Genomic DNA, 21,200 nt, shown 5'->3' with positions numbered 1-21,200 from the left:
TTACCCGTATGCGCGCCAATCATGAATACAAGACTCTTAATTGTATGTCAAAAAATGCGCAATAACTACCTCCTAAAACTCACCAAATTTTATTTCCATAGCTCAACTGGTTTTTGAGCAATAAATAAATTGGCAGTTTGAAATAAAAATTTCAACACCCCGTATCTCGCAAACGAAGCATTTGCGGATATATGCTTATAGAGCAAACCGGCATTATTTTTCATGTAGAATAAACCCTTAAAATTTTTCATACTTATTTACTAACACCCTGTATAAATCTTTGTTTTAAATGTGCTTTAATTCCTTTTAATTTAGTTCAACTTTAACCAAGAAGAAATATTTTACGTTTTGTGTAGGCTGCTTTTTATAATTAATTGTAAGGTTCATTGCCAATAAGTTGATCTACTTGCTATCTTAAGCACCACACCCAAACAAAATAATTCAACATGCGCTCTTCAAGGCTTCTTCCTGTTCTTTAAGTACGCGGTATTTCTACCGGTTACGGCCAAAACTTGATCGTGAATTCTGTATAAAAAGCGAATTTGAACTTATTTTAACACAGATACAGTTTTTCGTCTGATCGAAATAGGTATTTATATAAACAAAATGAAGGTAAGGATTGTTTTATTTACAATTTTTTAATTTTTTACATTTGGGTTTTCGATCTGCTTATATTATGTTAAGTTTATTACATTTTTAACTTTTGATCAATTTTGTAGTAATTTTTAGTTACTATTATGATTTCTGTTTGTATATGGTTCTACAAATAGTAGCAAAATATGTTCCTTGTGCATTTTGGCTTGAGAATTTCAATCGCTTTAGTTTTTTTCAAGCGTTATCTAACTACATCGATATTTTTGATGTATACAATATATTGTTTCATTTCTTTATGTTGCTTTGTCAGAATTATATATGCTTAATGTATACATTTTACAATTTTCGCTCGTTTTTAAGATTCTTGGTTTCAAAAAGTGTCGGAGGAATATTTTCGTCGTCCGACCGTTGATCACTTTCCAGCTAATAATTTACTTTGGTATTTTTCTCTATTTGGAGGCAATGGAATACTGTAACTTTCCAATTTGATTTTTTCTGTTCTTGATAATAGAGGTAAAAGAACTTCTTTAGTGCCCATGTTGTTTGTAAATACTAGTTGCTTTTTTAAAGTGTCCTCTCCTCAATGGTGGTTGGCTACTACAATTGCAAACTCTTCTCTGTCTTCAGCTGTTCTTATTATCTGTTCAAAATTTAGCCCTGTCCATTGTCGGATATTTTTGAGTCACGATAGTATTTTTCTTCCTAGTACCTTCTTTCCCTCGACCTTTCCTTTCACTATAAGTTGAGCATATTGGTACTTATTATTTCTCAGAAAAGTTGTTTTCCTAGCCTATTCTATACAGCACTTTTTAGTTTGAGGTATGCGATGTCCATGAAATTTTGATGATTCTCTATGATTTATTTACGGTTGATGTTGTAAGGGTCCATGTCTCAACTGCATAGGGAAGAGTCGACCAGACGTAGCATTTTGATAAACGTAGTCGAATTTTATTCGAGAATCACAAAGCAGGCTTTGATTTTTTCAAAAAAAAATTTCTGGCCTGTTCTATTCTCGATCTTTTTTCTAGATCAGGATTTAGGCTGCTATCGATCCAACATCCCAGGTATTTAAATCTATTCGTCTGTTCTAAAATGTGCCCATCTTTTAACCGACTTCTTACAAAAGTCTAATAGTAGGTCATGTCTTACTCTAAAAAATATTTTTTTTAAGTCTATAAAGCATATATACATATATCTTTTTGTTGGTCGTACCATTTTTGGGCGATAACAACTAAACTGAAGAGGGCTTCTCTCGTTCCCATGCCGGCCTGGAATCCAAACTGATCGTCTCCAATGATGGCTTCGCATTTTATATAAATTCGATTGTGTAAGACTTTTAATAGGACCTTTACTGCGTGATTCATTAGACTTATCATAAGACATAAAGCCACGTTGGTTGTCGCTAATTTCATCATTGAACTTTATATAAATTCTTTTATGAATAAATATCCTCAGGAACACCTTCAGCGCATGGTTATTGTCCGGTTTTCTGAGAACTCTTTTGCTTATGCTTTTTAGGAATGTTTATGAATGGTGTTACTAATAATTTTTTTGGTAATGTGCTTGTACTATAAATATTGTATATATCTACCAAAATGTCTACTAGTATTTGTTGCCACTCATTTTTGAACAGTTCTTTGACATATTGCGACTACATGTTTATAGTCCACTGAAATATTCTCAACTGCTCAAAATTGGCAAAGAAGACGAAAACCTTTTGCAAATATGTTTTCGACCCTCAGGAATCCGAATCTGAAATTAGTTTTGCGAGAAAATGCCGGGAAATCCGGAAAAATCGTAAAATAGAGCTTTTCTGCAGTTTTCTTGAAAACTACAATAGCTAGCAGAAAAATAATCAAACCATCGTGTTCATTGGACGATTTTACATAAAAATAGATGTTCTTTTTTGCGATAAAATGCCGGGAAATCCGGAAAAATCGTAAAATAGAGATTTTTCGCAATTTTCTCGGCAACTACAGCAGCTAGCGGAAAAATAATTAAACCATCGTGTTTATTGGACGATTTTACATAAAAATAGAGGTGCTTTTTTGCGAGAAAATTCCGGAAAATCCGGAAAAACCGTAAAATAGAGATTTTTCGCAATTTTCTCGAAAACTACAGTGGCTAGCGGAAAAATAATCAAACCATGGTGTTTATTGGACGATTTTACATAAAAATAGATGTGCTTTTTTGCGAGAAAATGCAAGGAAATCCGGAAAATTGTTAAATAGGAGATTTTACGCAATTTTCTCGAAAACTACAGTAGCTAGCGGAAAAATAATTAAACCATCGTGTTTATTGGATGGTTTTACATAGGAATAGATGTTTAGTAAAAAATAAAAGTAATCCCAACGATAAGGAATTAAATTCTTGTGTAAAGTGATAAAAACTTGTGTGATATCGAATGTAAACAAAGCAGGTTTTACAGTAGGTGGAAACAAAACAATATAATATTATTGTGAATGGTGTATTTCTACAGGAAAATAAAGCATATTAATAAACAGAATCAGCTGAAAGTAGAAAACTTTATTATAATATAATTATTAATGTTATTATACACAGATAACCAGGGCCGGATTTTGATTTTTACCTAGGAATAAAAGTGCTGGAAAATTAGTAACGGCCAGCGCGGGCGCCGGTGGGAATTTGAACTGTGAGTATAGTTCTCCACGAAACTTCACCCGTGACGCATTGACTAATAACTCTAGCACGAAAAATAGCTAGGAATTAAGAACAATGAGTTCAGATAGCGAATTAGCTGATGAAATGAAAAGGAGAAGGGAAGAGGAGGAACATGATGAAAATGATGTGAGAATTAGCAATGGATATAAAAGACATAAAAAAAGAACAATATAGATCTGGAGACGAAATCACACAACTAAAGAATGAAATTAAAGAACTGAAAGATCAACAAAGCGGCTACAAAGATGAAATAAAAAAGTGCGAGAAACAAACGAAAAAGCTATAAAACAAATAGATCGATAAGAAAAAGAAATTAGTAAAGCAAATGAAAAATAGAGAAATTGGAAAATGAAAGAAAGAGGAAAAATGTAATAATCATCATCATCAATGATGCTACAGCCCTATGAAAGAGCCTCGACCTTCCCAAGTCTATTACGCCAGTCAGTCCTATCCATTGCCAACCGTTGCCAGTTTGCTGCGCCTATTTTTCTCCCATCCTCATCTACTCCATCTTTCCATCTAAGTTTTGGCCTACCCCTATTTCTACTTCCCACCGGTTGTGACATAAAAATTCTTCTAGGAGGGTTGCTATGCTGTGATCTTAAAAAATATACTAATAAAAAAATGTAAAAATAGGATACCAGAAGCTAATCATTAATGGTGAAATATGGACATGGAATAGCAGTCAACAACAACTCATAAAAGAGAAAAATATACAACCAAAAAACTTAGCAATACAACTAAAGCAGACTGAAATAACGGAGATGACATGGCAAAGTAAAGGTACACGAAATAGACAAAATGTACAGATTATTAATGAAAAGAAGCCCGTAAACGAACATATATTAGTAGGAACATGGAATGTAAGAGGAACATATGTATATACACCGTTATTAGGCGTCAACGCCCTTCGGTAGGGATCTATGGGGGAGTATCACCGAGCCGCAAGCCCTTATCCCTTGCCGTACTGCTCCTTCATAGGTCGATCAGATGCCCGCATATTCAGGTCTAAGCGCCAGATTCGTATTTAGAATTTTATACTGACGCGTTACCCTTTTTGTTTTCCGATGGCCTGGGCTGGGCTTGAACTCTCGTACCTCACGGCGAAGTGAAGTGCGGGTCAGCCGCTAGTCGCACTGAGCTATCCGATCGACGAAGAGGAACATACGAAGAAGGAAAACTGAAACACCTAGTAGATGAATGCAAAAAATATAAATTCGAAATAGTAGCAATACAAGAAACGGAACAACTAGGCCAAAACTCAATGGAAATAAATGACTATTTATTTTTTAATAGCGGAGGGGAAAATATAATGTTAGGCACAGGATTTGTAGTAAACAAAAAGTTGAAAGATCTAATCGTTGATTTTAAACCAATTTCAGAGAGAATATGCATACTAAGAATAAGAGGAAAATACCAAAAAATAACATTTTTAAACATACATGCACCGATGTGGGGTGTAGGAATGTGTTATAGAGGTAGCACCTTTTATTGGAACGACCACATGAAACGTCATCGACGGGAGATTGTTTTTGATAACTGGTCCTCATAAGGCACTCAACTCTCACCACTTATGGCTCCACGTGCCACATCCCGGGCAACTGCATTGGTCTGCAGGCTAAACTAAGTGAGGGTAGCCAGACATGGTGATAGGTTGGACAGTGGCAGCTGGTTGTTACAAAACTGACCATGCTGCGAGAATCATAGCCACAGAAACGGCACATATACAGCGTTGCAGAATTCAAAGGGAAACCGCTGCACTATTTTCCCAAGAGAATTTCTTCCCATGACGATGACAATTTCAGTAAGTGAAGATGGAATGTGTAGCGATCCGACTCACGCCATCTCGGTTCCGGGTCGGATGGTGTGAAATTTGCTACCGGCTGCCAAGGTGTGAGGGACCAGGCACCTGGCAGAAATTGTGAGACTGAATCCAAATTTTCATTTAATTTAAGAAAATGTCAGCGAATTGGTACATGGAACGTCCAGGAACTGATCCAAAACCCAGGAAAGTTACACATAATTGAAAAAGAAATGGCAGACCACAATCTTTCGGTACTGGGACTCTCTGAAACTCACTGGAGAGGTAAAGAGCATTTTAAAACAACTGCTGGCAACGTCGTCTATTTTTCAGGCCCAGATAACAAAAGTACAAATGGAGTCGCAATAATTGTACCCTCTAAACTTAACGACTGCGTAATTGGATATAATACTATTGATGGCAGAATATCCCTTAAAATGAGAATATCCACCAATACCCTACACCTTGTCTAGGTATACGCTCCTACAACAGCTGCACAAGAAGAAGACATCAACAGGTTCTATGGTCGTCTAGAAGAAACTGTTCGCGCTATTCCGAAACGTGAACTCATCATAATTTTTGGAGATTTTAACGCCAAAGTGGGGTCATCTAATGAAAATATTGAAGGAGTGCTGGGCAAAAATGGACTGGGACAGAGAAATGAGAATGGCGACCGTCTAGTGGAGTTCTGTGTAGAACAACATCTTGTAGATCAACATCATAGACCTAGAATGTAGAAACAGCAAGGAATCAAATAGACTGCATCCTAATAAGATCAAGATGGAAGTCGTCGGCCATCAACTGTAAAACATATCCTGGCGCAGACTGTGAAAGCGATCATCAACTCCTGGTACTGAACGTTCGACTTCGTTTTTAAAGTTCCCAAAAGAAGACCCCAGAGAAAAGTCATGTCTCTAAATCCATCAAAAATCAATGACTTCCAACACAACCTAGAAGAAGCTCTCTCTTTAGACCAAGTAGATAGTGACCCTGAAAGCACTTGGATTTATTTCAAAGATAAGGTAATCGAGGCTGCAAAAGACTGTGAGACAGCGGTTTCCACTGGCCGTAAGCCATGGATATCCGATAATACGTGGACTGTTATTCAACGCAGAAAATAACACAAAGCTAGACACGGAACAAACGATGAATACAGAGAGTTATCGAAAGAAATCAAAAAACAGTGCCGCAAAGACAAAGCTGATTACATCTCTCAAATATGCAGAGAGATAGAGGAACATGGCTGTCGAAATAAACTGAGGGATTTATTCCAGAAGATCACACTCCTTACCAGAGAATTTAAACGTCAAACGTGGTCTGTAATAGATAAGGAAGGTAATCTAAAGACCGATACTGACGAAATATTGGAAAAATGGCGAAACTACTGTGACGAGCTATATAAAAATAACGAGGTATCAGCAGAAAATCAGTGGCCCTCTAACTACCCTAGAGAACCTACTGTCTTACTCGCTGAAGTCAAAGATACAATTGAATCACTAAAGAGAAATAAATCCCCAGGCATTGATTCAATACCATATGAAATACTACAGTTACTAGGTGACAAAGTACTACATGTCATCCATTCTATCTGTGTCGCTGTTTGGAATTCAGGAAAATGGCCATCTGATTGGTGCACCTCAATTTATATCCCGTTACACAAAAAAGGTAATACTACCAGATGTGAAAACTACCGCACACTGTCACTAATAACACATGCTAGTAAAATCTTGTTGCATATCATCAAAAACAGATTAAAAACCTGTCTACATTACCAAATACCCCAGGAACAAGCGGGATTTCTAAAGGGTAAAGGTACAAGGGAACAAATCCTGAACCTGAGACAACTTATTGAAAAGTCTAGAGAATTTCAAGTACCTATGATTATATGCTTCGTTTACTACCAAAAGGCATTTGATTGTGTAAGCTGGATAAATATGTGGTCAATTTTAATAGAGATGGGCGCACCAATGCACCTGTTGACACTTATTAAAAATCTGTACCAGTCTAATATAGCGACATTACGACTAGATCAGAAGTTCTCAAACCAATTCAAGACCGAGAGAGGTGTTAGACAAGGATGCGTGTTGTCACCTGACTTATTTAACATTTATGGTGAACATGTCATGAGGATGGTTTTAGAAGGATGAGCCTTTAGAAGGATAGGAAAATCTCCAACTTGAGATTTGCTAATAACACTTCACTTATAGCAGCAAATGAGCAAGAAATGTTTGATCTTCTGCGAAGAGTTGAGCACGAAAGCAATAAAGATGGTCTGAAAATCAATAAAGCTAAGACAAAAATAATGGTGGTCGACAGATTCGACACTATTCAACTGACTAACATGTTACAGGAATACCAGATAGTAAACACCTTTGTCTATCTCGGGTCTAGTATAACTAACGATGGCAACTGTGAAGCAGAAGTTCGGAGACGTATTGGTATGGCAAAAAATGCAATGAGTCGCCTAACTAAAGTTTGAAAAGACAGATCTATTTCTCAAAATATCAAGATGAGACTGGTGAATGCCCTTGTATTCTCAATATTTCTATACGGAGCAGAGACTTGGACTCTTTGCGCATGCGAGCACCAAAAAATTGATGCCTGTGAGATGTGGTGCTGGAGAAGAATGCTGCGCATACCATAGACAGCTCATAGAACAAACGTTTCCATTCTAAACCAACTCAATATTAAAAAAAGGCTGTCCACAATATGTCTGCAACGAATTCTGCAATTCTTTGGTCACGTGGTTCGCAGAGGTGACGACAGTTTGGAGAGATTAATAGTCTCTGGAAACGTTCCGGGGAGAAGATCAAGAGGACGCTCACCAACTAGATGGTCCGATCAAATAAAGAATTCAGATGGAAACTCATTCTGCGGAGCTCTTAGAGTAGCTGAAAATAGAGACCAATGGAGAAAGATTTTTAGGAATATTGGAAGAAATCACGATCCTCAGTAATGGGGAAACGACAAGAGGGAGAGAGAGAGATGCACCGACTGAAGAGAAAAACATAGAGGTAAAGGAAGACTTCTACAGTCAAATAGATACAGTATTCGAAAATATTCCCAAATACGATATAAAAATAGTACTAGGTGATGCTAATGCCAAAATAGGAAAAGAAGAAATATATACACCCACCATAGGAAAATAAAGTCTGGATGAAACAACGAATGAAAATGGTCACCTCTTAATAGATTTTGCAAAAGAAAGAAACATGATCGTTATGAGCACGTACTTTCAACAGAAAAGAATATACCAAGTAACATGGAGATCACCACATGGGAAAACCATAAACCAAATAGATCATGTGCTCGTCGAAAAAGACATGGAAAAATGTATAAAGAACATAAGAACATATAGAGGACCAGATGCAGACACATATCACTTTATAGTCGGAATACAACTGAAACGGGTTATACCAGTTTTTAGAAACCAGCAGAAAAAAAGGTACAGAGTAACTAAACCTATTAGACTACTGTCAGAAGAAGAACAAAGTAAATATGAAAGACTAGTCACTAGAGAACTGGAAAATATTGCAGAAAATGGAAACATCGAACAAAAATGGACGCAAATAAAAGTATGTATGACCAAAGTAGCGCAAGTCAGTAATAGAAATATAAAAGATGGATTCAAGGAATGGTTTGATAAGGAATGCAAAATAGAACTGGATGAAAGAAATAAGTTAAGACTCAAAATGATGCAAGTGAAAACACCAGAGATGGAGATAAAATACAAAGAACAAAGAAAACGAACTAAAAGAATCATAAGAGCAAAGAAAAGAAAGTACAAGGAAGATAAATTGAAATGCATAGACGAAAACTATAAAAATGAAGAAGCCAGAAACTTATATCAAGGAGTAAAAAAATGAGAAAAGGGTGTTCCAAAGAAAACCTGTACACTAAAAAAGCAAAAATGTAAGGAATTTAGTAAGCGACGAAGAAATACTGAACAGAGGGAGAGAATACTTCGAAGAGCTTCTAAATGAAATTGCCATAACAGAATATGCAGAAGAAGAAGAAGAAGAAGAAGAAGAAGAAGAAGAAGAAGAAGAAGAAGCAGAACCGAATGAAAATATTGATCAGGAAGAAATACGGGAAAGACCGCCTAATGAAAAAGAAATAATAGGGAAACTAAAGAAAAACAAAAGCCCAGGTAAGGATGAAATAACAGCGAAATGTTTAGATATGGAGGACCAGTATTAATTAAGCATTTGGAAAAGCTGATAAAAGAAATTTGGGAACAAGAACACATACCAAAAGAATTGACTGAAGCCACACTGTGTCCAATTCACAAAAAAGGCGACTAAAGTTTATGCCATAATTACAGGGGAATAGTCCTACTAAACGTTGCATATAAAATACTTGCAGTTTATATAAAAGACAAGATAACACAAAAGATAGATAATGACATAGGAGAATATCAATGTGCATTCAGAAGAGGAAGCAGCACGGTGGATCAAATTTTCCTACTGCATGAGATACAAGCGGAAAGCTACGAATACGGGAAATCTACAATGGCCCTATTCATTGACTTTAAACAAGCTTTTGACATAGTTAAACGAAAAGAAATATACAAAGCACTATGTGAAATTGGAATTAGTGAAAAATTAATAAAGATGGTAAAAGTTACACTCAGAGAAACAGAGAACAGGGTTCAAATAAATCGAAAGGAAACAGATAAGTTTAGGGTCGGTGCGAGGGGTACGACAAGGAATAGGAGGAAAGAAGAAGAAAGGTAAACCGAAAACCAGATAGAAGAAAGATGTTAAAAAAGACAAGTTTCTGACTTCTTCATTTTTATAGTTTTCGTCTATGCATTTCAATTTATCTTCGTTGTACTTTCTTTTCTTTGGTCTTACGATTCTTTTAGTTCGTTTTCTTTGTTCTTTGTACTTTATCTTCATCTCTGGTGTTTTCACTTGCATCATTTTGAGTCTTAACTTTCTATTTCTTTCATCCAGTTCTATTTTACATTCCTTATCAAACCATTCTTTGAATCCATCTTTTATATTTCTATTACTGACTTTGGTCATACATACTTTTATTTGCGTCCATTTTTGTTCGATGTTTCCATTTTCTGCAATATTTTCCAGTTCTCTAGTGACTAGTCTTTCATATTTACTTTGTTCTTCTTCTGACAGTAGTCTAATAGGTTTAGTTACTTTGTACCTTTTTTTCTGTTGGTTTCGAAGAACTGGTATAACCTGTTTCAGTTGTATTCCGACTATAAAGTGATCTGTGTCTGCATCTGGTCCTCTATATGTTCTTATGTTCTTTATACATTTCTCCATGTCTTTTTCGACGAGCATCTATTTGGTTTATGGTTTTCCCATGTGGTGATCTCCATGTTCCTTGCTATATTCTTTTGTGTTGAAAGTACGTGCTCATAACGATCATGTTTATTTCTTTTGCAAAATCTATTAAGAGGTGACCATTTTCATTCGTTGTTTCATATATATATATATATATATATATATATATTTCTATAAAATTCTCCATATCCCCTCGTAAAACTTTCTGATCATTTGTATCAATTTTTATTCCTTGTATTAGTATATTTTTTAAGACGTAGTACCTCTTATAAGAATAGGAAGACTAAGATGGGCAGGACATCTAGAAAGATCACAGCATAACAACCCTCCTAGAAGAATCCTTATGTCACAACCGGTGGGAAGTAGAAATAGGGGTAGGCCAAAACTTAGATGAAACGATGGCGTAGATGAGGATATGAGAAAAATAGGCGCAGCAAACTGGCAACGGTTGGCAATGGATAGGATTGACTGGCGTAATAGACTTGAGAAGGTCGAGGCTCTTTCATAGGGCTGTAGCACCATTGATGATGATGATTATTACATTTTTCCTCTTTCTTTCATTTTCTAATTTCTCTATTTTTTCATTTGCTTTACTAATTTCTTTTTCTAATTGACCTATTTGTTTTATAGCTTTTTCGTTTGTTTCTCGCAGCTTTTTTATGCCATCTTTGTAGCCGCTTTGTTGATCTTTCAGTTCTTTAATTTCATTCTTTATTTGTGTGATTTCGTCTCCAGATCTATATTGTTTTTTTATGTCTTTTATATCCATTGCTAATTCTCTCATCATTTTCATCATTTGTTCCATTTCGCTTATGTTTTCTTTACCTCAGGGCTTCCCAAACTTATTCGCACTGTGACGCCCTTGGGACTTTGCTATTTTTTTGCGACGCCCCTCAACCCAACCCCCAATAATACTTACCAATTTTAGTACTAGATGAGTAAGAGGTTATAGTTATAACAATTACACAATTTGAACATTTTTTATCATTTTTATTAGAAACTAAGAACGAAATCAAAATCTAGACACAAAAATAAAAAGTGATATTTATTTATGTAACTGCCTGGTTAGTGTGAGGGATGTGTTTGCTTTTTTGAGCACATCCAGTTTGGAAATTGTCACTCTCATTTCTTTTTTAAGTTTATGTTTGACCTGTACTTGTTTTTAGTTAGGTACTGCAACTGCAGAAAAGCCTGTTTCGCATAAATACGAAGTCGCAACTGATAATAAAACCTTTAATGCACAGTGGTGATGGCATGATATTTATGAGAAGCTGAGCTCCAACATTCAAACAGTTTGTCCTTGTCGTATTGAAGCTTTAGGCTGGAATCACAGGACAATTCTGTCAGTTGTTCTTCTTCCTCTGTTGTAAGTGTCGATGGTGTAGATGACTGGAAAGGGTTTCTGACCCAGTCATATTGCTCTAGATCTTCGGGAAAATATTTCTCAAAGTGTTCGCTCAATGATAACATGTACGGTGTAAACATATTTTTTAAAGAGGGATCGAGGATTTCTATCGATTTTTCTTGTAGAATATCTTGTAAAGCAGGAAAACAGTCTAATTTCTTGATCTTCTAATTTTCTCTTCAATAAGAGCAACTTCTTCTGAAACCCAGTAATTTGATATGCCAATTGCAGGATATGAGTATTGTTTCCCTGCAAAAACTTATTCGGCGGTCCGGTCCTGAACATGGTAACACAAACTGTGTTTACATTTCAGTCCCAAAAAATCATCTTTTTTCAAGTAGTTTATATCCAAATAAACTTGAAAATAAGCAAAAAGTAATAGTATATAGTGCAGTTACCTTACGGAATAAACCAGTGAGTTTTTATTATTTATTTATTCAAAACATTACAAAGCATACCGTTTGTAAGGTTAAGAGACGGCCGAAAGGCCAGTTCTCGGAACTAGTTCTGGTTCTGAAACTGGTTCATAATATTACTAATGAGTATACCAAATGATACCAGATCCGACCTAATTAATTTGTCAACAATCATGACTGAAGATCATCAACAACCTCAAAACAAAACCTCATATTCAACTGTGCTTAACAATGCTTCTTCAATTCAATTTCCTTCAAAGCTGCAAGGAATTTTATTTAATTCGCTACCTGATACTAAAATAGAAGAGTACTTAATAGCACTTGGTGAAGTTGTTCATCCACGGAATATTTTATTTTCATCAAGGCTATCAAATAACAGAATATGTATTTATCTCTCCAGCGAATCCCTGGTGGAAAAATTTATGTCCGGTCCAGCAGAAATAACAATTAAAGGCGAAAATCTAAAAGCACGAAAATTGATAACTCCAAACGAAAGACTGTTACTATCGGGTGTTTGCCCTTCTATTCCACATATTCTAATAGAGAATGAGTTAACCAAATTCGGTCTTAAATTAATGTCACCTTTAACCTTCCTTAGAATCGGTAGTCAACTTCCAGAATTTCAACACGTCCTCAGTTTTAGAAGACAAACTTATATTCAACCACTTGCAGATATAGACCTTCCCTCTTCTTTCTTAATGACATATGATCAAACTTCGTATCGCATATATTTAAGTTTAGATAAACCTTCATGTTTTATCTGTAAGAACACAGGTCACATTGCAGCAAATTGTTCAAATCATAATCAACAAAACGATTCCTCTCATATCCAACACCAACCGCAACAACCAATACAACAACAACCAATACAACAACAACCAATGCAACAACAACCAATACAACAACAACCAATACAACAACAACAACCAATACAACAACAACCAATACAACAACAACCAATACAACAACAACCACAAGAATCCCCCAAGTCTATTCCATCACCCCTAGAAATGGAACCAAATCATCCAGTCGGTAATTCTAATGCCGAACCTTCACTTAACCAACAAACAGATACTAATTTAATGCCCCCCGTATTAATTATGGAAACTAATTGTATATCTAAGGATCAGTCAACGACCAATAAGAGAACAATTTCGGAAATTAATACTACTCCATCTCCCACTGAAGAATTAAATAAAGAATTTAAAGTACCAACACAAACCAAAAAGAAACAAAAAAAGCAAACTGAATCTACCAGATCAATTCAGGAAATAATGATGCCAACAAAAACAGTATTTCACGATACGTCAAATAATTTTAACTTAACATATGAACAAACACTTGACTTTTTTGAAAATTATACTAGCTCGACTGATCCCATTAGTTTATTACAAACATACACAACGGATATACCCAACTTTATTTACATGCTAACAACAATTAAGCCATATTTTACAGAAAAAAGCATGAAAACCAAATGCACTAAATTAATAAACAAAATCGAAAAAATGCTAGACGATCCCGCTTATCAAGATAGTGATTGTTCGACAAATTCAGCTCCAGAAATAAACTAAAATCTTCGAACCGATACTACAAACTCCTCCGCCCTGGACCTTTCCTCCCGCAATATGTGATCTAACTCTTTCTAAATACAATAAGCTTGATACCCCTTATGCAACAATTAATCAATATTTTCTCAACATACTTGCTTCTTTCCCAGATCATTGTTATATTTATACAGATTCATCTAAGACTGCTGATGGTGTGGGATCGGCAGTTGTAGATTCAAACACTATATTACAATTTAAATTATCTTCCACTTGCAGTATTTACTCTGGAGAACTATATTCAATTCTGCAAGCCCTCATTCACATTCGTACTCAAAAAATTCAAAAATCTGTCATAATTACCGACTCTCTCAGTGCATTACATACGATAGAACAGTTATATACAAGTAATCCTATAAGTATTTTAATAAAAGAACAATTACATTTACTGAAGAACACGATGCAGCAAGTAAGCTTTATATGGGTTCCATCACACATTGGACTTCAAGGAAACGAAAAAGCAGATTTCCATGCCAGAGAAGCAATACACAGTGCGTCTTCAGTGTTAGTGAACTTAGTGCCTGTTTCCGATTACAAACCATTCCTTAAAGAAAAAGTGTTAAACAAATGGGAAAACGAATGGAATCTTTCACAATCATCTCTACACACAATAAAGCCCTCAATTGAACCTTGGTGTGAGATAGACCTAAATCGCCAGCTGTTTGTGAAGCTAAATCGTTTACGCATAGGGCATAGCAGACTTACTCACAGCTACCTAATCTCCAAGTCAAATCGCCCTAATTGTGACCTGTGTAATTGCGACATCAATGTAACACATATATTAATAGAGTGTCCTAAATATCTTAATGGAAGACAAAAACACTCCATACCTCTCAATATAAAAGCAGCCTTAGGATCACACTGTAAGCTTACGCATTTGTTTAATTATTTGAAAGACATTAATGTTTTAAACAAACTATAACCACTGTTAACATTTTATAAACCCCATTCTTAATTTGTAAATTATGATATTGTTACCTAAATGTGAACTTATGTAATACCTAATCAAAATGCTATTAGATTTAAGTAACCATGTATCAATGACAGTACAGCTAATAACCCAAAGTGGTTGATGCTGATAATAAAAAAAAAAAAAAAAAAAAAAAAAAAAACTTATTCATTTAATTTGTTTAATATGTCACAGATGTATGCTAATTTTATTATAAACCCTGAATTATTAATGAAGTTTTGCGCATCATTATGTGATTCTGTGTGTAGATACCTACGTGTAAAATTCATTTATTCATTCGTATACACATGCGAATACGTTGCCTTTGGACATCCAACGAGCATTGCAACAACAAATTAAGGAGGTGTGTGCTCGGTCCCCATTTTTTTTACAAAGTTTTTGATATTCGGATAATTTCGTAGACCATCGGATAATTTTTGGATTGAACACTTTTTTAAATAATTTTGGATAATTCAAGGGTCTATCGACGTGATATTATATTTTTTATTTGATTTATTTATTAATACATAATATATTTTATACTCATTTAAAACCAAATAAATATATTTTCTGTATTAAAAGTCCTTGCTGACATGCGACGCCCCTGGGACAACGCCGCGACGCCCCAAGGCGTCGCGACGCACAGTTTGGGAAGCTCTGCTTTACCTGTTTTTTGTAATGATATAGCTGTTCTTTTTGATTTTTTGCTGGGATGTTCCTCCTTTTCATTTCATCAGCTAATTCGTTATCTGAACTCATTGTTCTTAATTCCTAGTTATTTTTGGTGCTAGAGTTATTAGTCAATGCGTCACGGGTGAAGTTTCGTGGAGAACTCTACTCACAGTTCAAATTCCCACCCGCGCCCGCGCTGGCCGTTACTAATTTTCCAGCACTTTTATTCCTAGGTAAAAATCAAAATCCGGCCCTGGTTATCTGTTTATAATAACATTAATTATATTATAATAAAGTTTTCTACTTTCAGCTGATTCTGTTTATTAATATGCTTTATTTTCCTGTAGAAATACACCATTCACAATAATATTATATTGTTTTGTTTCCACCTACTGTAAAACCTGCTTTGTTTACATTCGATATCACACAAGTTTTTATCACTTTACACAAGAATTTAATTCCTTATCGTTGGGATTACTTTTATTTTTTAGTAAACATCTATTCTTATGTAAAATCGTCCAATAAACACGATGGTTTAACTATTTTTCCGCTAGCTACTGTAGTTTTCGAGAAAATTGCGTAAAATCTCCTATTTTACAATTTTCCAGATTTCCTTGCATTTTCTCGCAAAAAAGCACATCTATTTTTATGTAAAATCGTCCAATAAACACCATGGTTTGATTATTTTACCGCTAGCCACTGTAGTTTTCGAGAAAATTGCGGAAAATCTCTATTTTACGGTTTTTCCGGATTTCCCGGCATTTTCTCGCAAAAAAGCACATCTATTTTTATGTAAAATCGTCCAATAAACACGATGGTTTGATTATTTTTCCGCTAGCTATTGTAGTTTTCAAGAAAACTGCAGAAAAGCTCTATTTTACGATTTTTCCGGATTTCCCGGCATTTTCTCGCAAAACTAATTTCAGATTCGGATTCCTGAGGGTCGAAAACATATTTGCAAAAGGCTTTCGTCTTCTTTGCCAATTTTGAGCAGTTGAGAATATTTCAGTGGACTATTTAGTTATTACTTCATCTCCGTGAGAATTATACGATTCAAGTCTGTTATTACGTGTATGTGCCTTTGTTTTCTCACTGTAATTTTGATCCCATTTGATTTTGAATCAGTGTAACTTCTAATAATTCTACTATCAGTGTTCTTCAAAAACATTCTACAACCTTATGTATTATCTCAGTTTTTGTGTACCATTAGAGTTACGTTTGCCTTTCAACTTGTGTTGTTAGGGACTCTTGTACAAACCGATAAATACCCTTCTAGTCATTTCTATATTTCTCCTGTTTTTATGTGGGCATGTATCTATTCTGTATGTTAATTCCTGGCTCAGATCTCCACCCTTGTTGGTCAACGACTTGATATTCCAGGGTGCTGGCGTAATGAAATTCCTTTCAATTTTTTTTCTCGCCTGTTTAATTATTATTGTTCATTCTCTTTTATCACGACTTTAGCCTTACGATGAAAACCGCCCTTCTTGATCCTAGCTTGGCAATAGCAATTATGTCGGAAATAATTGCCTTTATAATTGAAAATGAAAATAATATACAGAATTTCAGTGTTTAAATTGTATTTTGTTTTAGGCTGTCATTGCTGCCCTATTCTCCATCTTGGCTATGGCTTCAGCAGGAGTAGTGCTTTCTCCAAGCCTCGGTTATTCTTATCAACCCTTAGCATATTCGGCACCTTTAGCATATTCGGCACCTTTGGCTTACTCGGTACCATCAGCATATTCATATGTAGCTGCACCCGTAAGTTATGCTGCTGCCCCAGCAGCGGTACAGTCAGGGTAAGTGCTATTTCCTGATATACTTTTAACATATTTTTCAAAAACATGCATAAACGTCATTAAGTTTTGCATGTTACTACTACACTTTGCATATTTAAGATAATATACAACAAAATAAATGTTCAGAGAGTTCGGAATTTATAACACCCAAATAAGAGCAATGCTCACATTTTTGTAGTTAAACCTTGAGGGGATAGTTATTTATGATATAAGTGTTAAAAGTACAAGTTTAAGGCACGCATCTGAAAGTTTGCAGAATGAGCGATAACGAGTTCTGCAATTCACATGAGTGCCTTAAAAATGTACTTTTTAACACGCATATCATATAATATTTTTTCTACAAACGTAATTACAGGACAATATCTACAAAAAATTTTACTTGAACTTGTCTGATATTCCATTTTTATATTTTTTTGACATTACATCAAAATTGTCAATACGGTCAATACGAATTGCAGTGACATAAAACTTTTAAAGCACTAGTGCCTTAAAGTAGCATTTTTAACGCTCGTATGGAGTGCTAAAATAGCTATTTATGATATAAGTGTTAAAAGTACACGTTTAAGACACGCATGTGAAAGTTTGCAGAATGAGCGGAAGCGAGTTCTGTAATTCACATGAGTGCTTTAAAAATGTACTTTTTAACACGCATATCATACAATATTTTTTTCTACAAACGTAATTACAGGACAATATCTACAAAAACTTTTACTTGAACTTGACTGACATTCCAATTTTATATTTTTTTGACATTACATCAAAATTGCATATACGGTTATTACGAACTGCAGTTCCTTAAAAATTTTTTAAAGCACTAGTGCCTTAAAGTAGCATATTTAACGCTCGTATGGAGTGCTATTAATTGCATTTTTAACACGGTTGTAGAAAAATTGCATTTTTAACACGGTTGTAGAAAAAATATTTTAAACGAAACAACTTATATAACAATAAAGAGAACTGACTTAAGAATTGTCGGGAACGTCGTTAAATAGACAAAAATTTCTTACCAGTTAGATGTTTCATAAATAATATTTCTTACCTGAAACAACATATAAATCATTAAAATTAATATGAAAATTTAAAAACATACAGGCAAACGATCAGAGAAATTCGATAAAATATTATCAGGATATAATATATTAGGATATCAATTTACTGTTAAAAATAGTCGTTTATAAAAACAGTGCTTTTATCTAGAGCAATTAGGCATCGACCACTAAAGTTTTATTTATAATATTGGTTACTTCTCTTTCGTTGTCCCTCAATATTAATTTGCGGCTAAAATATTTCTTGTTACATTTCTTAAAAGCAGGAGCAGAAAAACAAAACTGAAACTTTAGTCTAAACTAATCAATAAAATAAATACCTATAGGCCAATCAAGTTAGGTTTTTACTAGACATAAAGGAAAAGACGAGGTTTGACAGTTGAAATGTGTAGTATGAGATATTACAAAAAGACTGCCATCTTTGGATTCATCAATTTTTTAGTGGAACATTTTTTAAATAAACAATCAAAACGTCAAACTTAGTTTTTTACTTATAACTTAAAAACTGGTTAATTTAGAAATTTGACGTCCACAGGTAACTTTCTCAGAAAAAAGATACATCGAATGAGATACGCTAAATAAAAATCGGTTAATAAACAAAAAAATTATTGCAAAACGGATGACAAAATCACTGTTTTTGAATATAGTTAATAACAATTTTATTGTTTGTTAAAATACGTTTTAATATACCCAAAATTGAGGGCACTATGGTGTTTGAACGGTGTGCAAAAAATAGTCCAGATCTGTTAAATAGTTTTCGTAAAATTGAATTTGTTTATAAAATTTTTTGAAAAACGAGCAAATTTCTGAGGCTGGTCCAGTTAATATGGCTGAATTTATCTCAATAATCCGGGGCTCATTTCCTTCGTTAAGATGTATACCAACAGCTTATGAAAAAAAAAAGTAAAAAAAATTACATATACGTACACAAAATTATTTGTTAATAAATAGCAGTTTTTAAGCTTATAAACAATTACAATAATTTCGTAGAAATTAGACCAAATTAAATGGCAATAAAAAATACGGAAAGCTGGTTAAAATACACAACTTTCAAAAAAAAATTTTAGGTCCTACGACCCTTGGGGTCTGAGATAGCCCCTTTTTTTTGAAAAAATCACTTTTACGTTAATTAACAACACTAAGAGCTGAAACTAACCAATCTTTTATAAGAAAAGTCAAAGTTTTTAACAAAGTTTTTAGTAAGAAAAAATGTTAAAAATTGTTTAAATAGGAGTGTTATAAACACAGAGTATTTTGCGTTTCGACTAAAGTAAAAAATAGCGGGCGTAGTCGACTGACTGAATAGTGGGCGCGGTTGGGGACCGGCATGCGGCAGCAACTATTAAAATTACGTTATCCCGACCACAAAAATCCACTTTAAGGTGAATGACAAATTTTCGTCATTCCTTATATTTTCGAGGTCTCTGAATCCGAATATGGAGTTAATTTTTTTCTAGAATTAGTGGAACATGTTCAAAAATCAAATTTTATGCAAAAATGCGAAAAATCAATTTTGATGATTTTTCAATTTAAACTCACTGTATTTTTGGTCGCTGTAAATATTTTCTTTTGAAAATTTTACTGTGTTATCTTTGAAGCATTTAGATAACAATGAGATTTGTCGAAAATGACTCAACACGTTAAAAGAGAAGTTGTTAATTTTTAAACATTTTGTCGTCAGATTTCGTTAGTTTCATGTTTACTTAAAAAAAGTTGAGTGACAAACTTTTTAGTTTATAATTTTAATTAGCACAGAAATAAAATATAATTTATGAAGAAGATTTCCAAAAAAATTTAATTTAAAATATGCAATAGGAAAAATGTTATGTGACTTTATAGACGAGCGGCACACCCCAAAAAAAGCTTATTTCTCGAGATACTGATACTAATTTTGTTCATACTTTATATTTTTGATGGTGCTAAAAACTAAAATTAGGGTTGTTTTGAATTTTACGTGGGGGAACATTATCAAAATCGCAACTTTACCCTAAAAATAAAAAAAAAATCACGTTTTTTTGAGTTTAATTTGCTACAACTCTGTTCCATTGTAATATTTTTTTCTGATATTTTTATAGTATATATTTCTCACCTTTCTGAAGACAATGGGACCTGCTTCAATATTTCTGTCTTGCCATAAAGAAAGTTATAAATTGTTTGAAGTAAAAGGTGCAGATTCTTGAAAGGCAAAGTTTAATCGCAAAAGTTGAGTAACAAAATTTGAAATTTAGCTGTTTAATTAATTTTAAGTTAAAATCTAGAGTACAGAGAACAAAATGTTTTATAGAAAAAAAAGTGGTGTAACTTTTAATTTTAAGAAAAACGTGATTTCATCTTTTTTTATTTTTAGGGTAAAATTGCGATTTTGACAATGTTTTCCCATCTAAAATTCAAAATAAAAGTCATTTTCGTTTTCAGCACCATAAAAAGTATAAAGTAAGACCAAAAGTAGCCATTCACCACACCGTGGTTGATATCTCGAGAAATGAGCGTTTTTTGGGGAGGGGGGGGGGGAGTACCACGTACCACTCGTCTATAAGGTCGCGTAACTTTTTTTGTGTTGCATATTTTGACTTTGTGGCATTTTTATTGTTATTTTTTAAATTTATTTATTTAAAATATAATTTTACTAAATAAATGTGCAACATAATAATATTCATAAAATTCATGTTTCTACCAAAATATATAAATATAATATTAAGCTTCAAATCCGGTATACTGTCAATGTTAAAAATGGGCTGCAACTGTCTAGCGCTAGCGAATGCTAGTCCGCGAATTTATTCTCATTCGGCTGCGCCCATCATTTTTTTTACTTTAGTCGGAACGCAAAATACTCTTTCTTTATAACAACACTGTTTAAACAATTTTTAACATTTTTTCTTGCAAAAAACTTTGTTAAAAACTTTGACTTTTCTTATAAAAG

The 21,200-nt window shown here is 34.1% G+C and overlaps 1 protein-coding gene across 1 annotated transcript in view; it reads left to right on the top strand.

The window, feature by feature from the left end:
- Positions 1 to 481: 481 nt before the first annotated feature.
- LOC114345982 (uncharacterized) overlaps positions 482 to 21,200 on the top strand; it is a 32,267-nt gene continuing 11,548 nt past the window's right edge. The window contains exons 1-2 of the mRNA XM_028296786.2: positions 482 to 612; positions 17,029 to 17,234. Of these exons, the coding sequence (XP_028152587.1) occupies positions 607 to 612; positions 17,029 to 17,234 (212 nt within the window). The 5' untranslated portion in view covers positions 482 to 606. The remainder of the gene's footprint in view (positions 613 to 17,028; positions 17,235 to 21,200) is intronic.

Source organism: Diabrotica virgifera, chromosome 4 (assembly GCF_917563875.1).
Source record: "Diabrotica virgifera virgifera chromosome 4, PGI_DIABVI_V3a".
Lineage (NCBI taxonomy): Eukaryota > Metazoa > Arthropoda > Insecta > Coleoptera > Chrysomelidae > Diabrotica > Diabrotica virgifera.
The sequence above is the reverse complement of the archived record's forward strand: the minus strand, read 5'-3'. Positions and strand labels throughout refer to the sequence as shown.